This window comes from Acipenser ruthenus, chromosome 7 (genome assembly GCF_902713425.1).
Source record: "Acipenser ruthenus chromosome 7, fAciRut3.2 maternal haplotype, whole genome shotgun sequence".
NCBI classification, from domain to species: domain Eukaryota; kingdom Metazoa; phylum Chordata; class Actinopteri; order Acipenseriformes; family Acipenseridae; genus Acipenser; species Acipenser ruthenus.
Window position 1 is genome coordinate 18,497,853 of NC_081195.1, and position 21,448 is coordinate 18,519,300.

Sequence of the window (21,448 nt, forward strand, 5' to 3'; positions counted from 1 at the left end):
GAATATTGACGGGCTGCTGCCCTCTTCCTGCAGCATTATGAACACATCAGAAGAGTCAGTACAGGTCTCCCCCTGTTTCAGTCTCATTATGCAATCTCATGGCCTGCCACATTATCTTTGGGCACATGCTTTTCTATATATGCTTCTCCCATGAGAGATACAAACTTCTCATTTCCTGTTTGCATCTGACAAGTTTATGCATGCAACAACTATTTTTTTATCTTTACGCGTCGAACAATTAAAAAAAAAAATGTTATTCATTGAATAACATGTTCTGTTCCAATAAGTGGTAGTTCATGGAACAGCCACTCATGGATTTTAAAGATTGAATGTTCTGGGAATTGTGTTATTATGTTACAAAATTAAATAATTTTTGTCATCTATGTATCTTCATCTTGTTTGGTTTCCAATTCTTGTTTTGTTTTGATTTGCATTACATCCTTCAGTATATATATATATATATATATATATATATATATATATATATATATATTAGCTCATATTTTCAAAGGCAATTACAAAATGCTTCTAGTTTAGTTCACCACAAGGGTTTTTAACATCTTGAATGTGAGACTTTGTAAAAGAGTTTAATTATTAGTCTTACCGTCAACACCTGTGCAAGTTTCCCTGTAAAATAATCATCAGACACATTGTATCTGGTTAGACTTGTAATGGTCTTAAGTAGAGAACATATTTATGTGAACCTTGCTGAGCTCATATTTCAAGAATGTGATGAAAAATGAAAACAAAATAGGAACTGGAAACCAAATACCTTGAATGATACGTGGGTGAGAAAATTATTTCATTTTCTAACTTTAAGCTCAATTGTATCTGTCTGTCCACACACTGTTTAATAAACAAACCATTTCAATGTACTTCCCCACAGGCAACCAAAACAGAAATAACAATCACTTGAATGCCATCAGCAATATAGCTCTGGAACCCTCTCAACCCAAAGCCCAGGCCCCTCTCCCTGAAGTAACTACTCCAGAACCCTGCTTGAAACCCACACTGGAGGGAGTCCTGGTCAACCACAAAGAGCCCCGCCCCAGTTCCAAGCTGGGGTTGCGCGTGCACTTTAAGCTGCCCAATGATAAGGAAAGGGAGACATCCTCTGAGGAAAATGACATCGTACTTCGTCATAGTTTGGGTATTGTCATATGTGTCGCATCGCGTCGGTGTTGCCCCTGGTGTGAATGGTCATGTTGCTGCAAAACTATCGTGTCACCCAACGATAAACTGCACCACATCCTGTGTGCATGCACTTTACAGTTTGTGTTTATCATAAAAAAGATAAATTCTCTGGCTAATATTAAATGTTTCTCGTCCTTTTTATTTTTATGACCAATTATCGAAACATTTTCTTCTATTTGAACTGCATGATTTGACTGAAGCAGTTTAACAGTATAATTTTATATTACAACAATAACTGAATAGCTACAGATATATTTCAAGCACATTAGAACTAATTATGGTCCATATGAATTGCTTTTCATACCACTGCATCGAAACACAGGTAGATGGATCTGTACATAGTGTTCAGAGAAGAGGTGAAAAAAATAAACACTGGTCATTATAACACTAGGATGTAGTGCCACCATGGGCAGACACGATGGCACTGATTCAACATGACCTCCAGGTGTTTAAATCATTCTGGATGGATACCTCTCTATACCTTCTATACCTCAATGATTACTGCTTCAGGAACATTGGGGTTGGAATTTTGCAGTAATGTATTCTCTCCAGAGGTATTATTCCAGTTCATCCTCCAATTCACCATTATACATATGTTTCTAAAACCCTCTCTTCCTGTGTTCCGGTTTCGATTTGAACAGTCCAATGCATGCACCACCCATTCTTCACCTTGTAAACCTGACAGTGTTTTGTGTTTCTGTCCTGTGAATGACCTGAACTTTTTCTTCCTTTTTTTGATTTGACAATTGACACGCACGTTTATTGTGGAAATTTCCTGTGTGTGTGTGTTTTTTTCCCCAGCAGGAAACAAGGAATTACAAAGTCTGGAGTTATCTGTATCTGGTTTATCCCATACTCTGTATTGAGCAAATTGTTTGAATTTGCTTCCCCACAGGCAAAGAGAACAGCAATGATGTTGCCTCTAATGCTGCTGGCACTATAACAGTGGAGTCCTCTCATCTCAAAGCTCCTGCTTATCTTCCTGAAGCAACTCCACCAGACCCTACAGGCTGCCTAAAACCCAAACTGGAGGGGGTCTTGGTTAACCACAATGAACCCCGCTCAAGCTCTAAGGCGGGGTTGCGTGTGCACTTTAAGTTGCCAGAAGATGACAAAGAAAGTGAGACTTCATCTGTGGAAGATGTTCTCTTTGCCACGCAGCAGAAGGCAGGTTCTCCATTTGACTTGGTCAACGGGCAGTCAGCAGGGGCTGCAGTGCCAACAACACCAGTCAAAGAGCCCCCACCAGTACTGGCAAAGCCCAAACTGTGAGTATGCTAATTTACATGGCACATGTTTATGTCATCCTCTGGAAAGTAAGTTTACCACATCAATGACATGGTGCACTGATGTGGTAAACTTACTTTCTAATCACCCTGTATATATACATTGTGTTTTATGAAAGGTTATTTGGAACATTTCGTTGGATTTATCTTGTTATCCTGATATAGATTTTACATGCATCATTGTTTCCTAAGAGGTCAATTTTGCAAGCAAACTTGGCTTAACCATGTTCCATTCTTTGAGTGGCTTAATGTCTTCTTTGAAATTAGTGAGCAACAGAGTTGTCTTAACTAATGTATTCTTCTTGCTGTTTTGCATTCATTTACATTTTTACCATTTTCTGTTTCAGTCATCACATCCTGATGACTTTTCAGAATATTAAGGCTCTCAGAATAATGTCTGGCACACCAGAGGGATACCATTAACGTGCCCCCTGCAACACAAAGTGAATGTAGGAAATATCACCATGTTCCATGTGTCTATCCTTTTAACTTCTGACTTTAAATAGTCACCAAGATGTGATGACTGAAATAGAAAATGATACAAAGGGAATCTAAACAACAATATAGCTAAGATAACCCTAATATTTTGCATGTACATACAATTGCTATTTAAATTAAATACCTAATTTGTTTATTTTTATACAGGGTTATTTCAAATTATTACAAAAAATATTTGAAGTAAAACCCTTTGAGAATAACCTGGTTAAGGATGACTTACCAGTTTCCTCTCTGCAGCTTCACAGAAATGTGGCAGGGCTGTCTGTCGTTAACACGTTCCTGGATGACTTAACACCTGCAAAAATGTTTTATGGATCGACCATAATAACTGATGTAGCTGCTGAGCCAATACAAAATGACTGAAGCGAAATCCAGAGCAGCAAAAAACTTATATACAGTAGAGCCACATTTCTCCTGCATGGCTAGGTTCCCAACTAGACTATCAAACTGTTAATGCAACAACTCTGCCTTCAAAACAGACATGTCCATCACCCATTTACAGGTGTAAGGGGAGTGCAGACTTGTTTGGTAAAAGTACTGTGAATTCAGACAGGTGGACAGCAGACAACAAACAGCAGTAAAAAACTAACAGTGCACTTGGCAGGAAAGTGTTAGTCCCAACACACACGTACACTTTTTGTCATACAGTTCATCCAGCATTTTTAAGGTCCTCGTTCAATAAATGAGGAATGTTATGTGCTGATCCTGTCCTTCTGTCTGTCTGCATGGGGGAACATGACAATTGCCTTGATTCTGCACTAAACTTGTATTATGCATTCCAACAAATGTTTTGGAATGCATTTGGCTATAATCCAGCAAACTCTTAATTTAAAATATTTTCAACCTAACCAGGTACTGAGCGATTATTACAAGATTATGAGGACGCTTTGTGGGTTTTTGCACTAGTAAAATTGAAATTCACAATAAAATTCCTCTTTGTTATATTTTGACCTTCTGTGATGTTAAGGCATCTTGGCTACAGTATGATACTAAATAATGTCTACTGTCAAAAAACATTCTAAAATTACACAACATTAATTCCATGAAAACTGTGTGGGGGGATAACCATATGTTTATTTTTTATAATGTCACGGATATGAGATTATAAATGATTAACCCACAGACAATTGCTTATACAATTGCTAATTATCATGTTCATGTTCTAGAGTTAATACCACTTCAAGCAGCTGCTTGTAAATATCACTGAAAATCATAAATTATTATTAACCCTTAAAGGGGTTACAGCTAGTGAAATTATTTCATAAATCAATCCTGTCAGACACTGCCATTCTCTATGTACAATGTTAAAAGAAAAACATGTTAGAGCAAAAAATTATTTTAATTTAAAACCATACATGGTAATGGTAGCTAAAACCATACATGCTAACAAAATAATTACATTCAGTAAATCATAGCCATGCTGCACTTCTATAAGGTAGGTCTCAGTGTGCAGTTTTAATATAGCAGTATTTAAATTTGAAAACATGATATCTTGTACTACACTCAGCTCTCGGTGTTGGCACTTGCACTTTCTGGGTCATTTCCCCTCTGTAGTGTCTTCTGGGTCAAGTCTGTTACTGTCTGAAAGCTTGTCAGTCAATAGGGGGATGCAGCTAATTGGTTTGTTATTATTAGGTTAGAACTAAGTGAAGGGGTGAAGAAATTTCACTCCAGGTAAAATGACCCAGGAAGTACAAGGCACTCTAAAAACATGGCTTGCAACAGATATCCCAGATATCATGTTATGAAATCAAAATACATGTTTGCTCTAACGTATGTTTCTTTTAGAACTACACATTTGAGACCTATATAATTAATGGATGTGCAAAGCAGAGGGATTTTATGGAACTGTTTTATCAGATACAATTACTTTAAAGGAAGCTCTCAGTTTGCATGCCTTATTTCAGGTAGTGTGTTACTGTTTCACTTTCAAGGTCATTTCACCGCAGACAGTCTTTTGGGTCAAAGCAAGTCAATGGCTGCAAAGCATGCCAGTCATTAGGGGAAGCAGCTAGTTGGTTATTGACAGGAAAGAAAGACATTGAAGGGGTGGACAAATATACATTATAGTATTGAGTGTGTAAAGTCATGGATGACCACATAAAAGCTTTTCTGGAATTTACTTGTATTATTGTGACAAAACATTCTACAATGTGCAAGTTGTTATTCTTGAAGTAGACATTCACTTTTTTTCAGAAGGGTATAACGTGAGCTAAGTAATCAAAGTGATACAGAACAGTATTTTCTTTAATTCCCCTGTTATAACTATATTATATGTATTTAAAGACATTGGATTGGCATGTAATAGATCACCTTACACATCAATATGTTCAAGTCAAGGTACTACATTTGATAGGTAAGCAATTCCCTTCCCTCTATAACTGTTCTGTATTCCTTTAACCCTCACAAATAGGCTATTTAAAAGCAGTGTCTACAGTGTTTTATATGGAGAATAAGCAATTAATGAATTGTTCTTACCGTAACATGGTACACTAGAAAGAACAAGGTAACGGTTTGTTAAACACACTTGTTTTTATTGCAGATTGCTTATTTATAGTAACAGACCTAAACATGCCAGAAACCACAGCCCCCCGTCAATGGCATGACTAAAATGTATGAGAAATCCCAGTTTTTGTTCAAAAGTTTATCTCCGCAATTCTAAGCAACAGGTGTGAGCAGTGGCTGTCAAATACGCTAGGCAAAACAATAAATAAATGTTTCACTCTACAGCTGTTGGGCCGTTCAGCTGCTGTTCCCCTGTGTTCATCCTCAGAACAGTGACTCTAGTTTAGGTTTCATTCAGAAGCAACTTTAGATAATAGAAAGTCATTTCTTTTCTAATACTATTCTTTTTTTACTCAAAGATTCTTTAAAGAAACTGCAAGATGCATGAAATTCATCTTTCAATATCTTTACAATTTTAAGAATTTTAAGAAGTAATAATATTACCATTAGGATGACCATATGTCCCCAGGACAGTTTGGCACATTTAATGTGTTAACGCATTGCAATGCATCCTGGTACTTGTAGTCCTGCATGCCTTAAAAAAAAAAAAAAAAGTCCCAAACTGTCTTAATGTCCCTAAATACCGTAGTTCTGCAATGGATTATCAATGTGTATATCATGTCAAAATGTTATGTCATATCATTCCACCAATGGCAGCTGGAGGGAATACTTCAGACGGGTACAAAATTCAGTGTAACGCTTGTTTTGACAGTTACCATTGCAGAAACCCATAAAAATGCAAGAATAAATATCCCACTTAGTCGTTCAGCCCTGGTTGTAATGGGATAAAATGTGTGGTGCCACTTGTAAGACATCGTGCTTATTATTGCACAGGGGACAATGTAAAGCAAATACATTTAGTAAATTGAGTGAGTGGGTGTCATAGGGGTGCTTGGAAGACGACCCCGTTTATACACACAGTGGTACTAATTGTTTGAAACAATGCCGTCTTCTCACCGCCATGCTCTGACAAATCAGTCCTGAGGGGGTGTCAGCAGCTGTTTTTTATAACAAGACACTCGGCCGACACACGCCCACCGGTCAGTCAGGAATCCACTGCCATCCGAGCCTGGCTGCCATTCCATCAACTGTAAGTTATCTGTATGACTGAAAATGACTTGCAACAATGAGAAACAGCTTTATATTTTAGAATACATGTCCTTAGTGTAACAAATTACTGAGTCATGTGTAGGAACGTCCTTTTAACCAAAAGTGTGTGCTACATATTGCAGGTGGTTATATATTGTTTTACCTTACTGGCTTTTCATAAAGTCAGACACAACTAGCAATTACAATTCACAGTAGTGTTTTTTCCATTTTACAGCCTCAATATACCAGATTGATTTAAGTAACACAGTTCGGATACAGAGTGTTCAAATGATACATTTGTCTGTTGCATGCTGAACTTTCCCCTTTGGTCATTCCCGTTACATTGGTTGCAATATATCAAAGCTCTTTTAACCTCCCCACTCAGATTCTTATTGGCATACTTCCTACTCGTGTGATTTGTATGTCACCAGAAACCTTTGATGGAATTACAGCCTTAAAATGCACAGTTGGGTGTACATTGTTATTTTTAATTTTTGGACCCTTATTCAGTGATCTTGTTGGTCTGTCTGTCTGTCTGTCTGTCTGTCTGTCATACTCCACCTGGTAAACATAATAACTGCCTTGAATTTTCACAAATCTTCTCCAAAGACTCTTATTGACGATTTAGATTAGATACAATATTTTAAATAAACTAGTCCAAGGTTAAGAGGACCCTCCTGTGTGTGTACACTGGTTTGAGTGTGTCAAGAATAACAGAAAAAATCACCTGCAGAGGTGAAATGACTACGGAGGTGAAGCAGGAACAGACTTCCTGAGTGAAAGGGAAGGAAACTGCCGAGTGCAATAGCACATTCTAAAATTATAATATATGTGTGCATGTGTTTCTTTCAAAACTGCACTTTTTATATAGTGGGTGGAAGTTAGCTACAACAACTTTAATCTGAAGACAGTCGACCTGCCGCTCCATGAACATATGGGTAAGACAGCAAGGATTCACATTTTAGGATTAATTGGACTTCAGCTTTAATTAAAAGATAAAAAAAAAAAAAATCCAATGTTGAGTGAGATCTGAGCTTGTGTAATTGAGGATCACTTTCATTGATGTTGGCAGCAATAACAATACATCTATGATCAATTGAGCTCATTCAAGATGAGACCTGCATAACCGCCAATCTGAATGCTGTTGCTCAAATATTAGGGTTGGGGATTTTTTTTTTCTTTTTATATGACCTGGGAAAGTGCTTTGAGCTGTTTTGAAAAGCCCAGTTCATTATTAAAGTTGTTGGAACTTATTTTGGTGTTTCTCAGTAAATGACGCACAATCTTCTTTGCTACAAGCAGAGTTGCTCTAAAACATCAACAGTCTGATTCTGTCAGTTCTAACAAGTATAACGAGGATTACACAGTAAATTAGATAGTATAAACATGGTACTACGATAACACTAAATATATTGGCAGGTATAATCAACAACATACAAATTGCAAATTGAAAGTTCTTGCTCTTTTAGGCTACAGGTTTGCACTCGTACACTTGCTTTCCATAGAGCTGCTGTATTTGCTGTATTCCTTTGCCCCAGAAGAGTATCTCTTCTTACAGAGGCTCCCTAAAGACACACTTGGGTTGCGGGGCTGTGCTGGGCAAAAGTCCATGTTGTAACCAGCACCACGGTCATTGACGTCACATTGAATTAAAGACCTCTTTTGAAAGAGGTAGAGGGCAATGGAGTGATGAAGCAGACTCCAAAAGGGGTATGCTAAATGGTGGATTGAGGGATCACAATGTCTTGACAAAGTCATGTGATGGCTAACAGCTATACACTGTAAAGAGCTGTTGAAAACAATGGATTAGTCTATCCCAGTAATACAAAGGTTAGTCTGCTCAAATGATTACTGAGCATTTCCAGATACCTTGCTTTACTGTGAGAGGAAAATAAAAGGTTGTGACTGGAATGTCACACAGATTGTGAATAATACTCAGATTTCGACACTCTTTGCCTAGAAGTTTGTGAGAATATAAATAAGAGTAGTGGTAGTAGTAAAAAGTAGTGTCATTCTCATTAAAGGAATATATTGTGCCATGCAGTAAGTGGAAACTGAAAGCAGGGTTAACAAAGGGTTAGTTAGCCATTTCTATAAAAAAAATAATGGGGTATATTCAATTGATGTAAACAGTGACATACAGACGTGCTCAAATTTGTTGGTACCCCTCCACAAAAAACGAAGAATGCACAATTTTCTCTGAAATAACTTGAAACTGACAAAAGTAATTGGCATCCACCATTGTTTATTCCATATTTAATAGAAATCAGACTTTGCTTTTGATTTTTTTATTCAACATAATATTGTAAATAAGAAAACAAATGAAAATGGCATGGACAAAAATGATGGGACCGCTAACCTAATATTTTGTTGCACAACCTTTAGAGGCAATCACTGCAATCAAACGTTTTCTGTAGCTCTCAATGAGACTTCTGCACCTGTTAACAGGTAGTTTGGCCCACTCTTCCTGAGCAAACTGCTCCAGCTGTCTCAGGTTTGATGGGTGCCTTCTCCAGACTGCAAGTTTCAGCTCTTTCCATAGATGTTCGATAGGATTCAGATCAGGACTCATAGAAGGCCACTTCAGAATAGTCCAATGTTTTGTTCTTATCCATTCTTGGGTGCTTTTAGCTGTATGTTTTGGGTCATTATCCTGTTGGAGGACCCATGACGTGCGACTGAGACAGAGCTTTCTGACACTGGGCAGTACGTTTCGCTCCAGAATGCCTTGATAGTCTTGAGATTTCATTGTGCCCTGCACAGATTCAAGGCACCCTGTGCCAGGCGCAGCAAAGCAGCCCCAAAACATAACCGAGCCTCCTCCATGTTTCACTGTAGGTATGGTGTTCTTTTCTTTGAAAGCTTCATTTTTTCGTAGAGCTGATGAGAACATAGAGCTGATGTGACTTGCCAAAAAGCTCCAGTTTTGACTCATCTGTCCAAAGGACATTCTCCCAGAAGGATTGTGGCTTGTCAATATGCATTTTAGCAAATTCCAGTCTGGCTTTTTTATGTTTTTCTTTCAAAAGTGGAGTCCTCCTGGGTCTTCCATGGAGCCCACTTTTGCTCAAAAAGCGACGGATGGTGCGATCAGAAACTGACGTACCTTCACCTTGGAGTTCAGCTTGTATCTCTTTGGCAGTTATCCTTGGTTCTTTTTCTACCATTCGCACTATCCTTCTGTTCACTCTGTGGTCGATTTTCCTCTTGTGGCCGCGCCCAGGGAGGTTGGCTACAGTTCCATGGACCTTAAACTTCTTAATAATATTTGCAACTGTTGTCACAGGAACATCAAGCTGCTTGGAGATGGTCTTGTAGCCTTTACCTTTACCATGCTTGTCTATTATTTTCTTTCTGATCTCCTCAGACAACTCTCTCCTTTGCTTTCTCTGGTCCATGTTCAGTGTGGTGTATAAAACGATACCAAACAGCACAGTGACTACTTTTCTCCATTTAAATAGGCTGAATGACTGATTACAAGATTGGAGACATGTGTGATACTAATTAAAGAAACAAATTAGTTTGAAATATCACTATAATCCAATTATTTATTATCTTTTCTTAGGGGTACCAACAAATGTGTCCAGGCCATTTTAGAATATCTTTGTAGAATAAGCAATAATTCATCTCTTTTCACAGCTTCTTTGCTTTATTCTATGACATACCAAAGGCATGCAAGTATACATGATAAAATAGCTTTTAATTTCATCACTTTTCAGGAGGAATGAAGCATTATTTCAATGAGCTGTAAGGGTACCAACAAAGTTGAGCATGTCTGTACCTAATACCACCACTGTTTAATTATTAAATTAGGACCAAAACTGTCAATTTAATATTTTTAAAGACAAAAATAAACTTGACAGCTTCACACAGTATAGATGTTGGTTTTTACTTCTTTTAACGATTGAAACAGATCCTCAACTGTTTAGATCAATTGAATAGACCTCATAGTCACTTTAATTTTATAAATATACTTTGTCACTTGTACTTCCATGCATGAAGCTTTTGTTTTCGACTGTTGATAGAATAATAATTTAATTTGTTATTGAACAAAGAAAACATCCCTTTTATATGTACCAAAGTAAATTTGCACAGTACTTTACTGTGCTTTAACTATACATTTACTGTGCTTTACCATAGTAAACCACAATTTTACCAATTTTTACCAACTTGTCTGTGATATACTATGATGTCCACAATGGCAACATCTAAATACAGAGTAACGTAATAAACTTTTAAACAGGATAACAATTTTTAATAGATTATTATTTTTGTTACAGTACGGGTTTCATGAAGCAATTCATGTGCTAACTTTTTAAAATGCATGCATCATACATTACCAATCTTGCATTAAATCTTTTTTAGTAATTGTACTGCTGACAAAATAATTAGATGCTTATACTTTGCTATGTAGTAATTGCCTATTTGTAACAGCGCTTTTGTAACACAGAAGAATAATGTATTATCTTTGGTCAGAAGCAACATACTTTTCTCTGCTTCTCCTTTTTAAAAAAATTTAATTCTGGCTTAAAAAGTAATTTTATCTTGTTACTTCTTGTTTTGCTTTGACGGTTTAACTGTTTAATTTGCTCTGTTACCACATGTTAATTTGAACTAAAGAATAGTGCTCTAACTACAAAAGCACTGTCTATTTTGGGTGTTTTTCAAAATACATTGCTATAATTTCCCTTGCTATATATTTGTAAAATGCATCCTAATTTCCACTAATTTATGTTACACCTGAGCATCTTGGTACCATACATTGAAAGCATTTGGTGATTTATTGCCCTGCCCAATTTACAAAGCTTTTAACACACACACAGAAGAACATTTAAAGACTATTGACTATATTTTCAAAGCATTTACTCTAGTCTTTAATTAACTCCTATTTTTGGGATTCAGAAAAACACCTTTTAATATGACAAGGCTAGAAGCATACAGATAGGTAATATAATACAATGTCTTCCAAGCATCTTTAAGTTATTTTTTTTTCTCTTTTGGTAACATTAATGTGAACAATTAATTAAAGACTGGAGTAAATGCTTTTACGCTTTAAAAAGTAGCTTAACTATTTTTTTCTTAGTTTTTACTTAGTGACTTGAAATTGGTTCTTTGTAATCTTTACTCTACAATCTGTACTACAAAGTCTTTATGTAATTGTTATTCTGCATGCATGCTTATATCTTTTATAACACGTGTATGATATGCTGCCCTGTGTAATACATGCTCTGGAAAACTTGTAAACTTTAGGACATGATGCATGTTTAGTTCTGTAAGCTGTAGATATTTTAAATGGCAGTGTAAAAGTGCTGCTATTTGGGCTCAACCGCTTGAACCAAGCAGTCAATCTGGGCTATGGACAGAGCAGCACCCATCTTTCTAATTAACTTCTGGTCTAACTTGATCACCTTAGCCCCAGTGTCTGATATAAGTGAACTATCGCTGGCTAGGAGAAAAGGTGTAATTGATATACTGTCTATTGTACTGGAGTTATCCAGGTGTGAATGCATCTAGAACGTAAGCGTTTTTGATGTGGCCAAAATATTTGGACAGTTTAGTGAATCTACTAGTTGTTCTTTATTACACGTCAAAGATCAAATTGCATCTCAGGACAAACGTTGTGCATTGGCTTACATTCCTCTTGTGGTGAGACCTATATATTATAATGTCATTATGGCATTGATGTGGTGTGTTTCAAGGTAATAATGGAACTCCTGAGGTTGTCTGAAATAATCATTGTAGTCCACTGCGGCAGGGTTGAGGCTGAGACTACCCAATTACATCCACTGATAGAGTTTTTGAGAGAAAGTGGCCATGAAAAGCCTTCATCAGTAAGCAGTGGTTTTAGAACAGGTGTCACTGCTTTCCCTTAACTGAGTAATAACAAAACAGCGAATCTCCATAAAAAACAATGGGAGAACAGTGTCTGCTTGTTGTATAATTAAAAATATTTCTTAGTCAATCACAAGAGGCTTCATAAAATACAAAAAAAAAGCTGCACAGGTTAAAGTCACTGACAGAATGTCAAAATAACACAGGTGCTGAGTTTTTTAAACACCTGTGTAGTTTTAGTAACTAGAGTGAGCAATGTGTTAGACTGGAAAAGTAGCTAATAAACACTCAGCACTTTCCATGCAACTTGAACTGTAGGACTGTAAACACCAGGCACACATCTGACAGTTAAGAGTATACAAGACAGCAATTCAGAGGCCTGGTGTTATCAGTGAAGTAAACGTTGAGGGTCAGGCACCCAGTGCTTGGCAAGCTTCATCTGTTTATTATTATTATTAGTAGTAGTAGTAGTAGTAGTAGTCGTAGTAGTAGTATTATTATTAATGCCTTGGTTACAAGTTGAGGCAAAAAGGAAGAATGAGGTTTCCAGCCATGTTCTTAGTGTACAAATTCCAGCTTCAAAGGAGTACCACTTTTGACACTCCTCTGAGGCAGAGTGGAACCCCCTTCAGGGCCTTGTTCCAGTCGTACATTTTTAAATTCACCCAGAAATGGAAACTAAAAGAGCTTATTCATGCTGAGCTGAAAGGGCTAAATTTATGTTTTCACCACATGTTTTTAACAATACAAGCAATTTATTTTCATTTCTCGGCATTGTGGTACATTTATTGTTACTCAAATATGTAAAAAATGTCAGGAAAATATTGAGAATATTTGTGTACAAATTCGCCTTTTTAATGGTCATTTAAAAGCATAACAGATTTCTTCCGTGCTCCAATTGCTTTGCTGTTCATATTTTTATTTTCCAGCCTTGAGAGAGATTTTATTCTTAGTTTATTTTAGTATTACTGCTTATACAATGCTCAGGGTTGTTTCATTCAATTTTAGTTTAGCTGATGCAGCGCTGACTCAACTTCAACCCAAGCACAGAACAGCTGTTCTTTTCTGGGGCTGCACAGATAAAAGGAACTGTAAACCTCAATATCCAAACCGCTGCATATATTAACTGAGCAGCATCACCTGGAAAGCACGGGAATGATTACACTGATCAGTGTAAATATTCCCTCTGTAGTGTTCGTAGTTCAGCACTTGAATCAGCTTGATTATTATGCCCAGTATTGGATATCATATAAAATCTTAAATTCAAAGCAAACAGTTTTGCAGTGCACTTATGAACACTTAAACAAATCACACAGCAACAGTATTCCACATAAAGTGGGGGGAAAAAACAAGCAAATAAACATCCTTTTTTTCTTACTGTGAAGTAGGGGTAGAACCTAATAGTTGAATAGAAAAGTGACAGTTGACCTCAGAAACATTTAAAAATGAATAAACATGTGTTTCTTTCAAAACTGCACATTACGAGCTATATCATTAATAAATGTGCATGGATGTGAAAGTGTATGGAATTATTTTGTTACAATCACTTTAAGTAAGATAACAACACTATCCCTCAACATGTAAAGTGTGATGAACCAACTTGCCAGAATTCAAACAAACTCACCCATTCCAATCTCTCATACACATCGATTACATAGAAAATCATGTAAACTTATAAAAGGCTATTAAAATAAAATATGCAAGGTGGTTAATATTGATTAATTACACCAGGATGTAATCTTTAAAAACCATGTAGAATGTATTGTTCATAGCCATAACCTTGCATAATCACTTTTTAGCACATACTGTACTGGTATGAATTCACACGTGTACAAATATGGCCAAAAATTTTGCATCACCCTATAGAATTAACTTAATTTTACTTCATAAAGTCAAATGAAACCTGCTGAATAATGTTACGTTAACATATTGAATTACAAACCGCTTTGTAGTTTTCCATATACTTAACGAAAACCTGACAAAAATGGAAAAATGTGACATTTCAAAATCTAGCATGAAATACCATACTACTATTATGGCTTCCAGTAGACTTCTGCGATATAATTTTGTAGTTTCTTTGATTACATGACGTTAAATAAAATATCTAAATTATATTCATAACTTTTCTTTTTTTTTAAATGGTCTCAATCCTAAAATTCTAGGTGATGCAAAATGTTTGGCCATAGCGGTATAGCTACGCCTAAATAACCTTTCTTCCCACAGTATAGATTAGACACTCCTTTTCTGTTAAACATGGTTTACATAAACAGAAATGTGTAGGTTATCTGTTATCATAGGTTGCTTTGTTCCTTGATGAAGTGATGAAGGAAAGAGGCATTCCCTAGCTGGATAGTTTATTAAGTAATCCATGCTCTGAATGGGGTACCTGGAGTGCCACAGCCACGGGCAATGTTACTGTCTTGTCTGCAGAGTTCATAGAGACGTGCCCATTCTCTATGCCCTGAAAGTAAATAAATAGACAATGGGGTGCTGTCTTTCTTTTATATGAGTGGAAAGTCCTTGGTTTATATTATTAGGAATTTTTAAGGCAATTGGCATTTTCTTTATGGTAGTGTATAGATGTATTGTGACATCCTGAGAACTGGTTAAAGCAAAATACTTTGTATATCGCTCAAAGTTTTTTTTCATTGCTGCACTGTTCTGCTATAATCTGTTAAAATCTCCTCCATTATTATTTAGCTCGCTGTACCACAGACAAACCAGTGCAGAGAAAAATGAAGACAAAGATTTATTAAGTACACCTTAGGTAAACAAAAGGGAAAAAGAAAAACATATAAGCCAATAATTAAAGTACAACTTTTTTCACTTCAGCTTTACAAGGCTTAGTTACTCACAAAGGTCCATTCTGGTAATGCATGGTATACAATTATGGGCACTGGAGTAGCAGTCACTCCACCCGTCACTGCATTTCTCTCCCTGAAGGCAATGGTTTTGACAGGATGGTCAGGTTCACTGGTGGGGAGTTTTACAAAGGGGAGTAATTAAACTGTTCTCCCATCCACATCATCATTAAACGGACAAGCAGACCCAAACAAGGGCACCTGTCCATGACCTTTCCAACTCCTCCTTTACACTGTGGTTAAGTAGCATTGTTTGCCTCTTTTCAGCCTATGCCAACAGCAGTGTTGGAGTTTTCACGGTTTTCATTGTCTCCAGCTGCCATGTGAGCCACGGACCCCCATCTTAGTGTCTCTTTTTTTATTAAGTAAAATGATATGATTTGTTTGTAAAGTTTGTAATTCAAGACACATTTTTCATCATAGTGCAAACTATGTTAATCACAGTACACTACTAAAAATATTTAAGAAACTAATAAAACACTGCATTGTGAGTCACCAGTTTCTAATACTACTCTGTTATTAGGAGTAACACGGAATAGTCGACTAGTCCAATAGTACAGTGGCAATCACATGCTTGTCACATGATTGTGAAGTAATTGTGAAGCATGTGGTTCAGTAGGCTTATTCAAAGCAAATGTTTTCTGTAGGAAATATGGATGATTATCATTCGTGGCATATGGAACGGTCACAAAAAAATTGCAAATTTATAGTTTGGACCCAAGCATGCATGCTGGTGAAAAACCAACTGTTCTTTATGAAACAGTATTGTGAATGTAATCTGAGACTGGGTCAATTTTGTATCACAAATAAAATAACAATACGTTTCGTTGTCTCAACCAAGCCTGCTGTGGACATTAATCAGCTCAAAACACCCAATTTGTGCTTTAGAGACGCAGGCAGGGTCAGGCTTAAACAATGCTTGTAGAGATGTGAGGCAAAGGTCTCATGTTTTAGCATAATTCATGACTGTATACAGATTCAGTGTCTTCTCATCTCACTTTCGACAATGCTAGGGGCTAAATTTGTTGTCTTCAAAGTATTCACTTTCATTTTGGCTGCAAAAGAGAAACAATGTTGACCTTATAAAACCTGCAATAAACATCTCTGAATTGCTCGATTGTTTCTTGCTAGTTTTATAACTCTAAAGCGGTAAAGAACATCATGTGATTTTTATTATAAACTCAATGCTTCTTGTACTTCCTTGTGTGGCCTGTCTTTCATGGTAGTTTCACTGTAAAATATAACATCAACACATTCAAGTCACAATACTGTCTTTTCTTATAGACATATATATGTCAAATATAGCCAAATATATTTATCCATCTCAGATGGGGGGGATCATTTTAAAAGGTTACTACATTAAAATCATATTTTTAAATATATTTTGAGAGGAAATATCTTAACATAAAAATTCTCAGATTTTTTCTGTAATAGTAAATTAAGTTTCAAATTTTGCATTTTTTTTTTTTAAATATAGGGCCCTATTTTACAGATTATTTATATATTATATAAACAAAATAAACCAACATAAAATGTGGCAATTTATAATAATCAACACATATTGAAATATATGTTGAAATGTATATTTTTTCATGTGGGTTGTATTATATTTTTCTGCTATACCTGAAAGGCTAGATACAGCAATGTGCAGTCTACCGTAACCATAACATATAAATACCACCAAACACAGTTTTGTTTTAAAACTACACTGATAAGACAGGCTGCACATGGAAGTAACAGTTAAGTAAGAAAGTTTATTCTAAAAAAAATAATGTGTTCTGTATCGCTTTAATGTTGTTTTTCTCCTTGCAGAAAAAATGGGATCCTACTTTGCACTGGTGCCAATCAAACGAAAACGGGGCACAGTGATTGGGGACGGGGTGAAACTCCTACTAAAGCTAATGGAAGGTAGGAAATACATGAAAAAGCTGGAAAATACACTTTTCAAAAGTGTAATTAGATAACCAGGGGCTCGGTTTCAGTGTTTATCTAAGATCATACTCCATCACAACCTTTCTAACCAATCAGATTGCTCAATAGGAGTAGATTATCTATTATCTATCTATAATATACTACTACTTTTCATTTCCATAGTGTATAAAATGGAAACTGGAAAAAAAAGAAACATTACACCATTACCATACCCTCCAACTGTACCAATTTTGCCGGTACAATACTGGCTGTCTTTGATACCGGATACCGAATTTTGAAATCCACTCTCTCCCGAGTATAGTGACTATGCTGTGTTGTCATATAACTCGTAAAAAACATACGTATTTTAAAACAAACTTCATGCTCTTCCATGAAATTTCACTAGGATTTGAAACATATAGTACTGCCAAGAAAAAGAAAAAAAAAGTACTAAATCACAGTCAAAGTAAATACATCTATTACCTCGATAAACTAAACCTCTACCATAAAATAAACACTGATCAATTCTGAAAAATACTGCATTCTTGCCTGTAGCTGTATTTTTTATTGTGTATTTTTTATAGTTTAAAAGCCAAAACAACTACCTTAAATCTGCTTTAACCTTAATACTACTACTACGACTACTACTACTACTACTACTACTACTAATAATAATAATAATAATAATAATAATAATAATAATAATAATAATAATAATAATAATGTGATGGGCTGCAAAAATGCTTCAGGTGCAACCCCATTTGAACTAGGACCGATAGATGAAAATATCAAAACTACTGCAATCGTGTTTCAAAAGACATGTAACAGGACATAGAGGCAGCCATAGCAAGTAGTGAGATGTAATAAAGTTTAGGAGGTATTTGCTGTTAGTATAAAGAAAAGGAACCTGAGAAATACTGTATAAAACTGCTGAAACCAAAGAATGCCAAAATTCTACTTAATGTATTATAATTTTACCTCATATTTAGCTGCCTTAAAAAAAAAAAAAAAAAAAACATGATATGGTACAACCAAATAGTCTCTCTCCCTCTTAAAACCTAATAAGGCCACACAGCTTTGTGAAGCATTACAGTTCACAATGCAGAGGGACAAATGTGTCGTTCTGTCTTGGGGTCGGATAAATTGGTGTTGTGTACAGTAGTTCTGTTCTGTGTCGTTCTGTCTTGGGGTCGGATGAATTGGTGTTGTGTACAGTAGTTCTGTTCTGTGTAGTTCTGTCTTGGGGTCGGATGAATTGGTGTTGTGTACAGTAGTTTTGTTCTGTGTAGTTTTGTCTTAGGGTCGGATAAATTGGTGTTGTGGGCCCCAGTCGTACAGCCTGACAGCTGCAGAAAACTTTGCTGTGCTGCCATGAAATGAGTGGAAAGATAAACAGGTAGCTGGGAACGGTTTATAGAGCCTGCTTTAAAACATAAGGTATCAAGCATTGGGCCTACAAATTGGTTTATTTTACTGAAGGCCCAAGCACCAATTCAAATGTATAAAAACATAGCAGGACTCTAACCATAACACATACTTTACACAGAAGGCTCTTTTCTGTAGCTGGGACTCCTAGTGATTTAACTGTTTCTAGTTAACCCCTTTTTGCTTCCTATACACACATTTATAATATAAGCACTGTGTTTAGCACTAGTTACAGATTAAACACAACCATGTATAATATAAAGTACTATTTAAATATAGCTTTTTCAACTTCAGCAAAGCATAGTGCTTTACAAAGCAAGAGTTTCCTCCTGCACATGTAAGTTGGATTGAATATGCAGGTTAATGGGAAATCATGTATGTAAGAATAGTGGTAATGTTGTGTCTACCCTTAAGTAAGCAGCTACACTTAGAGCATGCAAGGTTTACAAATATATATTTTCTACTGGTTGTGTTTGGGTTTGATCCTTTGTGGTGTACTTGCCATAGTAAACTTGTATATAGTATGCAAGTACTTGGGAAGACTGCCTTGATAGGACTAAATGGTTAATTATTATAAGTCATCTTGAATAAGCCCCTAATATGGCAGATGATGCTAGCAATGTATGGCAACAAAACCTTCAAACTTCATATGTTCTTAATTAGTAGTAATACCTATATTTGGGGTGTTATTGCTTAAATGCTTCAGAACGCAGTAGCAAGTGGGACTCTTACTGTGCTGCTGCAGTGCTTTTATTTTGAAGCACTCCCACCTCTAACAGTAGCAACAGGGAATGTAGAAAAGTACTAATAGCCAAGTTAGAAGGGAAAAGCATCAGCACTTCTAAGAAACAGGCAGACATCCAGCACTGTTTTACTGCCTTCTTAACTTTGAATTGGACTGGTCTCAGTGGATAGGTGTGCCTAATCTTCTCTAGCACAAAGAGAATTACATTTATTGAATTTCTTCTGTCATTTTGACTTTTGACAACGGATTCAGGTAAACACATTTATATTTTCAAATGAATGGAATATGGTCTATTGGGTTGCATAGTGCAGTTCTTCAGCAGCATGTGTACTTCGGTTTAAATAATGTTGCATATACATCTCAGAAATTGATTTATTTTTTAGGAATGTTTTGATAAAGAACTTGAATGTTCTTCTAAAAACATTATGGGTTGTTTATTTTATATGTACTCTTCAAATAAGTATTTTTGTGTGAACAGGCTGAAAATTATTAATAGCTGCACATTTTGCAATCACAAAACTCTCCGTTAGGGTTTTTAATAAGCAATCCACTGTCAGTTTTCATTCAGCGCGCTTGTGTTTCACTGTTGTCAGATATGATAGTTTATCTTTCTATTGCATGCAACTGAGCAAAATTAATTTTGTTGAAAGTTTGCTGAGTGTCTTAATTATCCTGTCAGCATCACCACCACTTACTCAATACAGTAGTGACACATTGCAGTGAAATACCTGCCTCAAATTGTACTTCTTGTATACTGTATGAAGAATGCTTTAAAAATCGAATAGCTCTTTACAGGCTGCATGGTATAGACAACTTCATATGCTGGTGTGGAATTTAATGAATACTACTGGGGCAGCTCACAGATCATTTGGACAAAGCCATTAAAAAGGTAAAGGGCAATTATTTTAATCACCCATTTCAGGTGTATATCCCTAGCAATGGGATATTTCAAAGGTGTTTGTATGGACATTATATCAGTATGTTTTACTTATTTCCAGAGAGAGAGACTACACTCTCACAGAAGTAAAATGTAATTGTATTTCTTTCCCCGGTAACCTCTGTTAATAAAGAATAGGGTGAGGTTGGGGCTGGGTTGAGGGTAAGTGTAATACATGTACATTATACAAAATTGCTTGGGAAAAGCTTATAACGATCATATTTATAGTTTAATATTGCCCACTTAAAGAGTAAGTAGCGGGGTTCTGAAAAATATAGCATTACATGTCCCCACGTGTTGCTGCAACTGTTTAAATAATGTACCTGTAATTTTTCTTTTCATTGTTAACATCCTGACAACTTTGTACACTTAGAGTGCATTGAGTGTGAAGCTGTCAGGCTTAAACCCACAATTGAATTTCAAATAGCCCTTCAAACTGGAATGTGTTTGGGATAATATGTCACAGCCAGACTTTCCTTTTGCCTTTCTTGGTTTTAATGTAGAAGAAGTTTGTTTTTCCTTCAATAACTCAGCAGTGATTCACACTCGCTTTTGAGGAAAAGCTGGGTAGTGCCATGAAAATAATTAAGGTTCCAGCAAGACTTTCAATTGATAAGCTAAATCACTTTCATTAGTATGTTTCTCAGACTGTAGTTTTACCCCTATAAATGTTTACCGTTGTAAAAGCAGAATGTAATAAAGCACAGTCAAAGTATGTAAAAGCATTGTAAAGAGAAGCATAGTATAACCATGAGAAAATCATGGAACTGCTACATTTACAAATGCTATTCTCCCATTCTCATAAATACTTGTCTACAAACTAGTCCACCCCCTATGATTGCAAACTAGGGGGTGGACTAAAAAATGAAACGACTATCTATTTTGTCTATTTTAATGGTATATACAGGAGTCGATCTATATAACTCCACCATTTCATTCTATATTAATTCCACAGGTATTTTCCCATTGGATTGATTTATTGCCTCTTTTATCAACATCGCCTACCTGTAATGCAATTAAAAATATTATGAAAAAAGTCTGTATTTCTGTATATTAGGATTAAGAGTTTTAAGGTACCAGTATTACATCTCCAATGTTTAATGAAACAGAAGCAGGGTCAAAAACTTAACAAGGGTCCCTCCCATTGACTAATATTTGCTTGTGT

At 36.0% G+C, this 21,448-nt stretch overlaps 1 protein-coding gene across 7 annotated transcripts in view; it reads left to right on the forward strand.

Annotated features, from left to right (window-relative positions):
- LOC117415680 (myopalladin-like) overlaps positions 1-21,448 on the forward strand; it is a 141,309-nt gene that overhangs the window by 77,778 nt on the left and 42,083 nt on the right. For 3 of the 7 annotated variants that reach the window (XM_059026522.1, XM_059026521.1, XM_059026524.1), the window contains exons 10-12: positions 887-1,150; positions 2,090-2,462; positions 17,078-17,173. In XM_059026522.1, coding sequence (XP_058882505.1) covers positions 887-1,150; positions 2,090-2,462; positions 17,078-17,173 — 733 coding nt within the window. Of the gene's footprint in view, positions 1-886; positions 1,151-2,089; positions 2,463-17,077; positions 17,174-19,430; positions 19,599-20,216; positions 20,236-21,448 lie in introns of those variants that run through there. The other 4 variants (XM_059026523.1, XM_034026319.3, XM_034026322.3 and 1 more) reach the window with 4 other exon arrangements.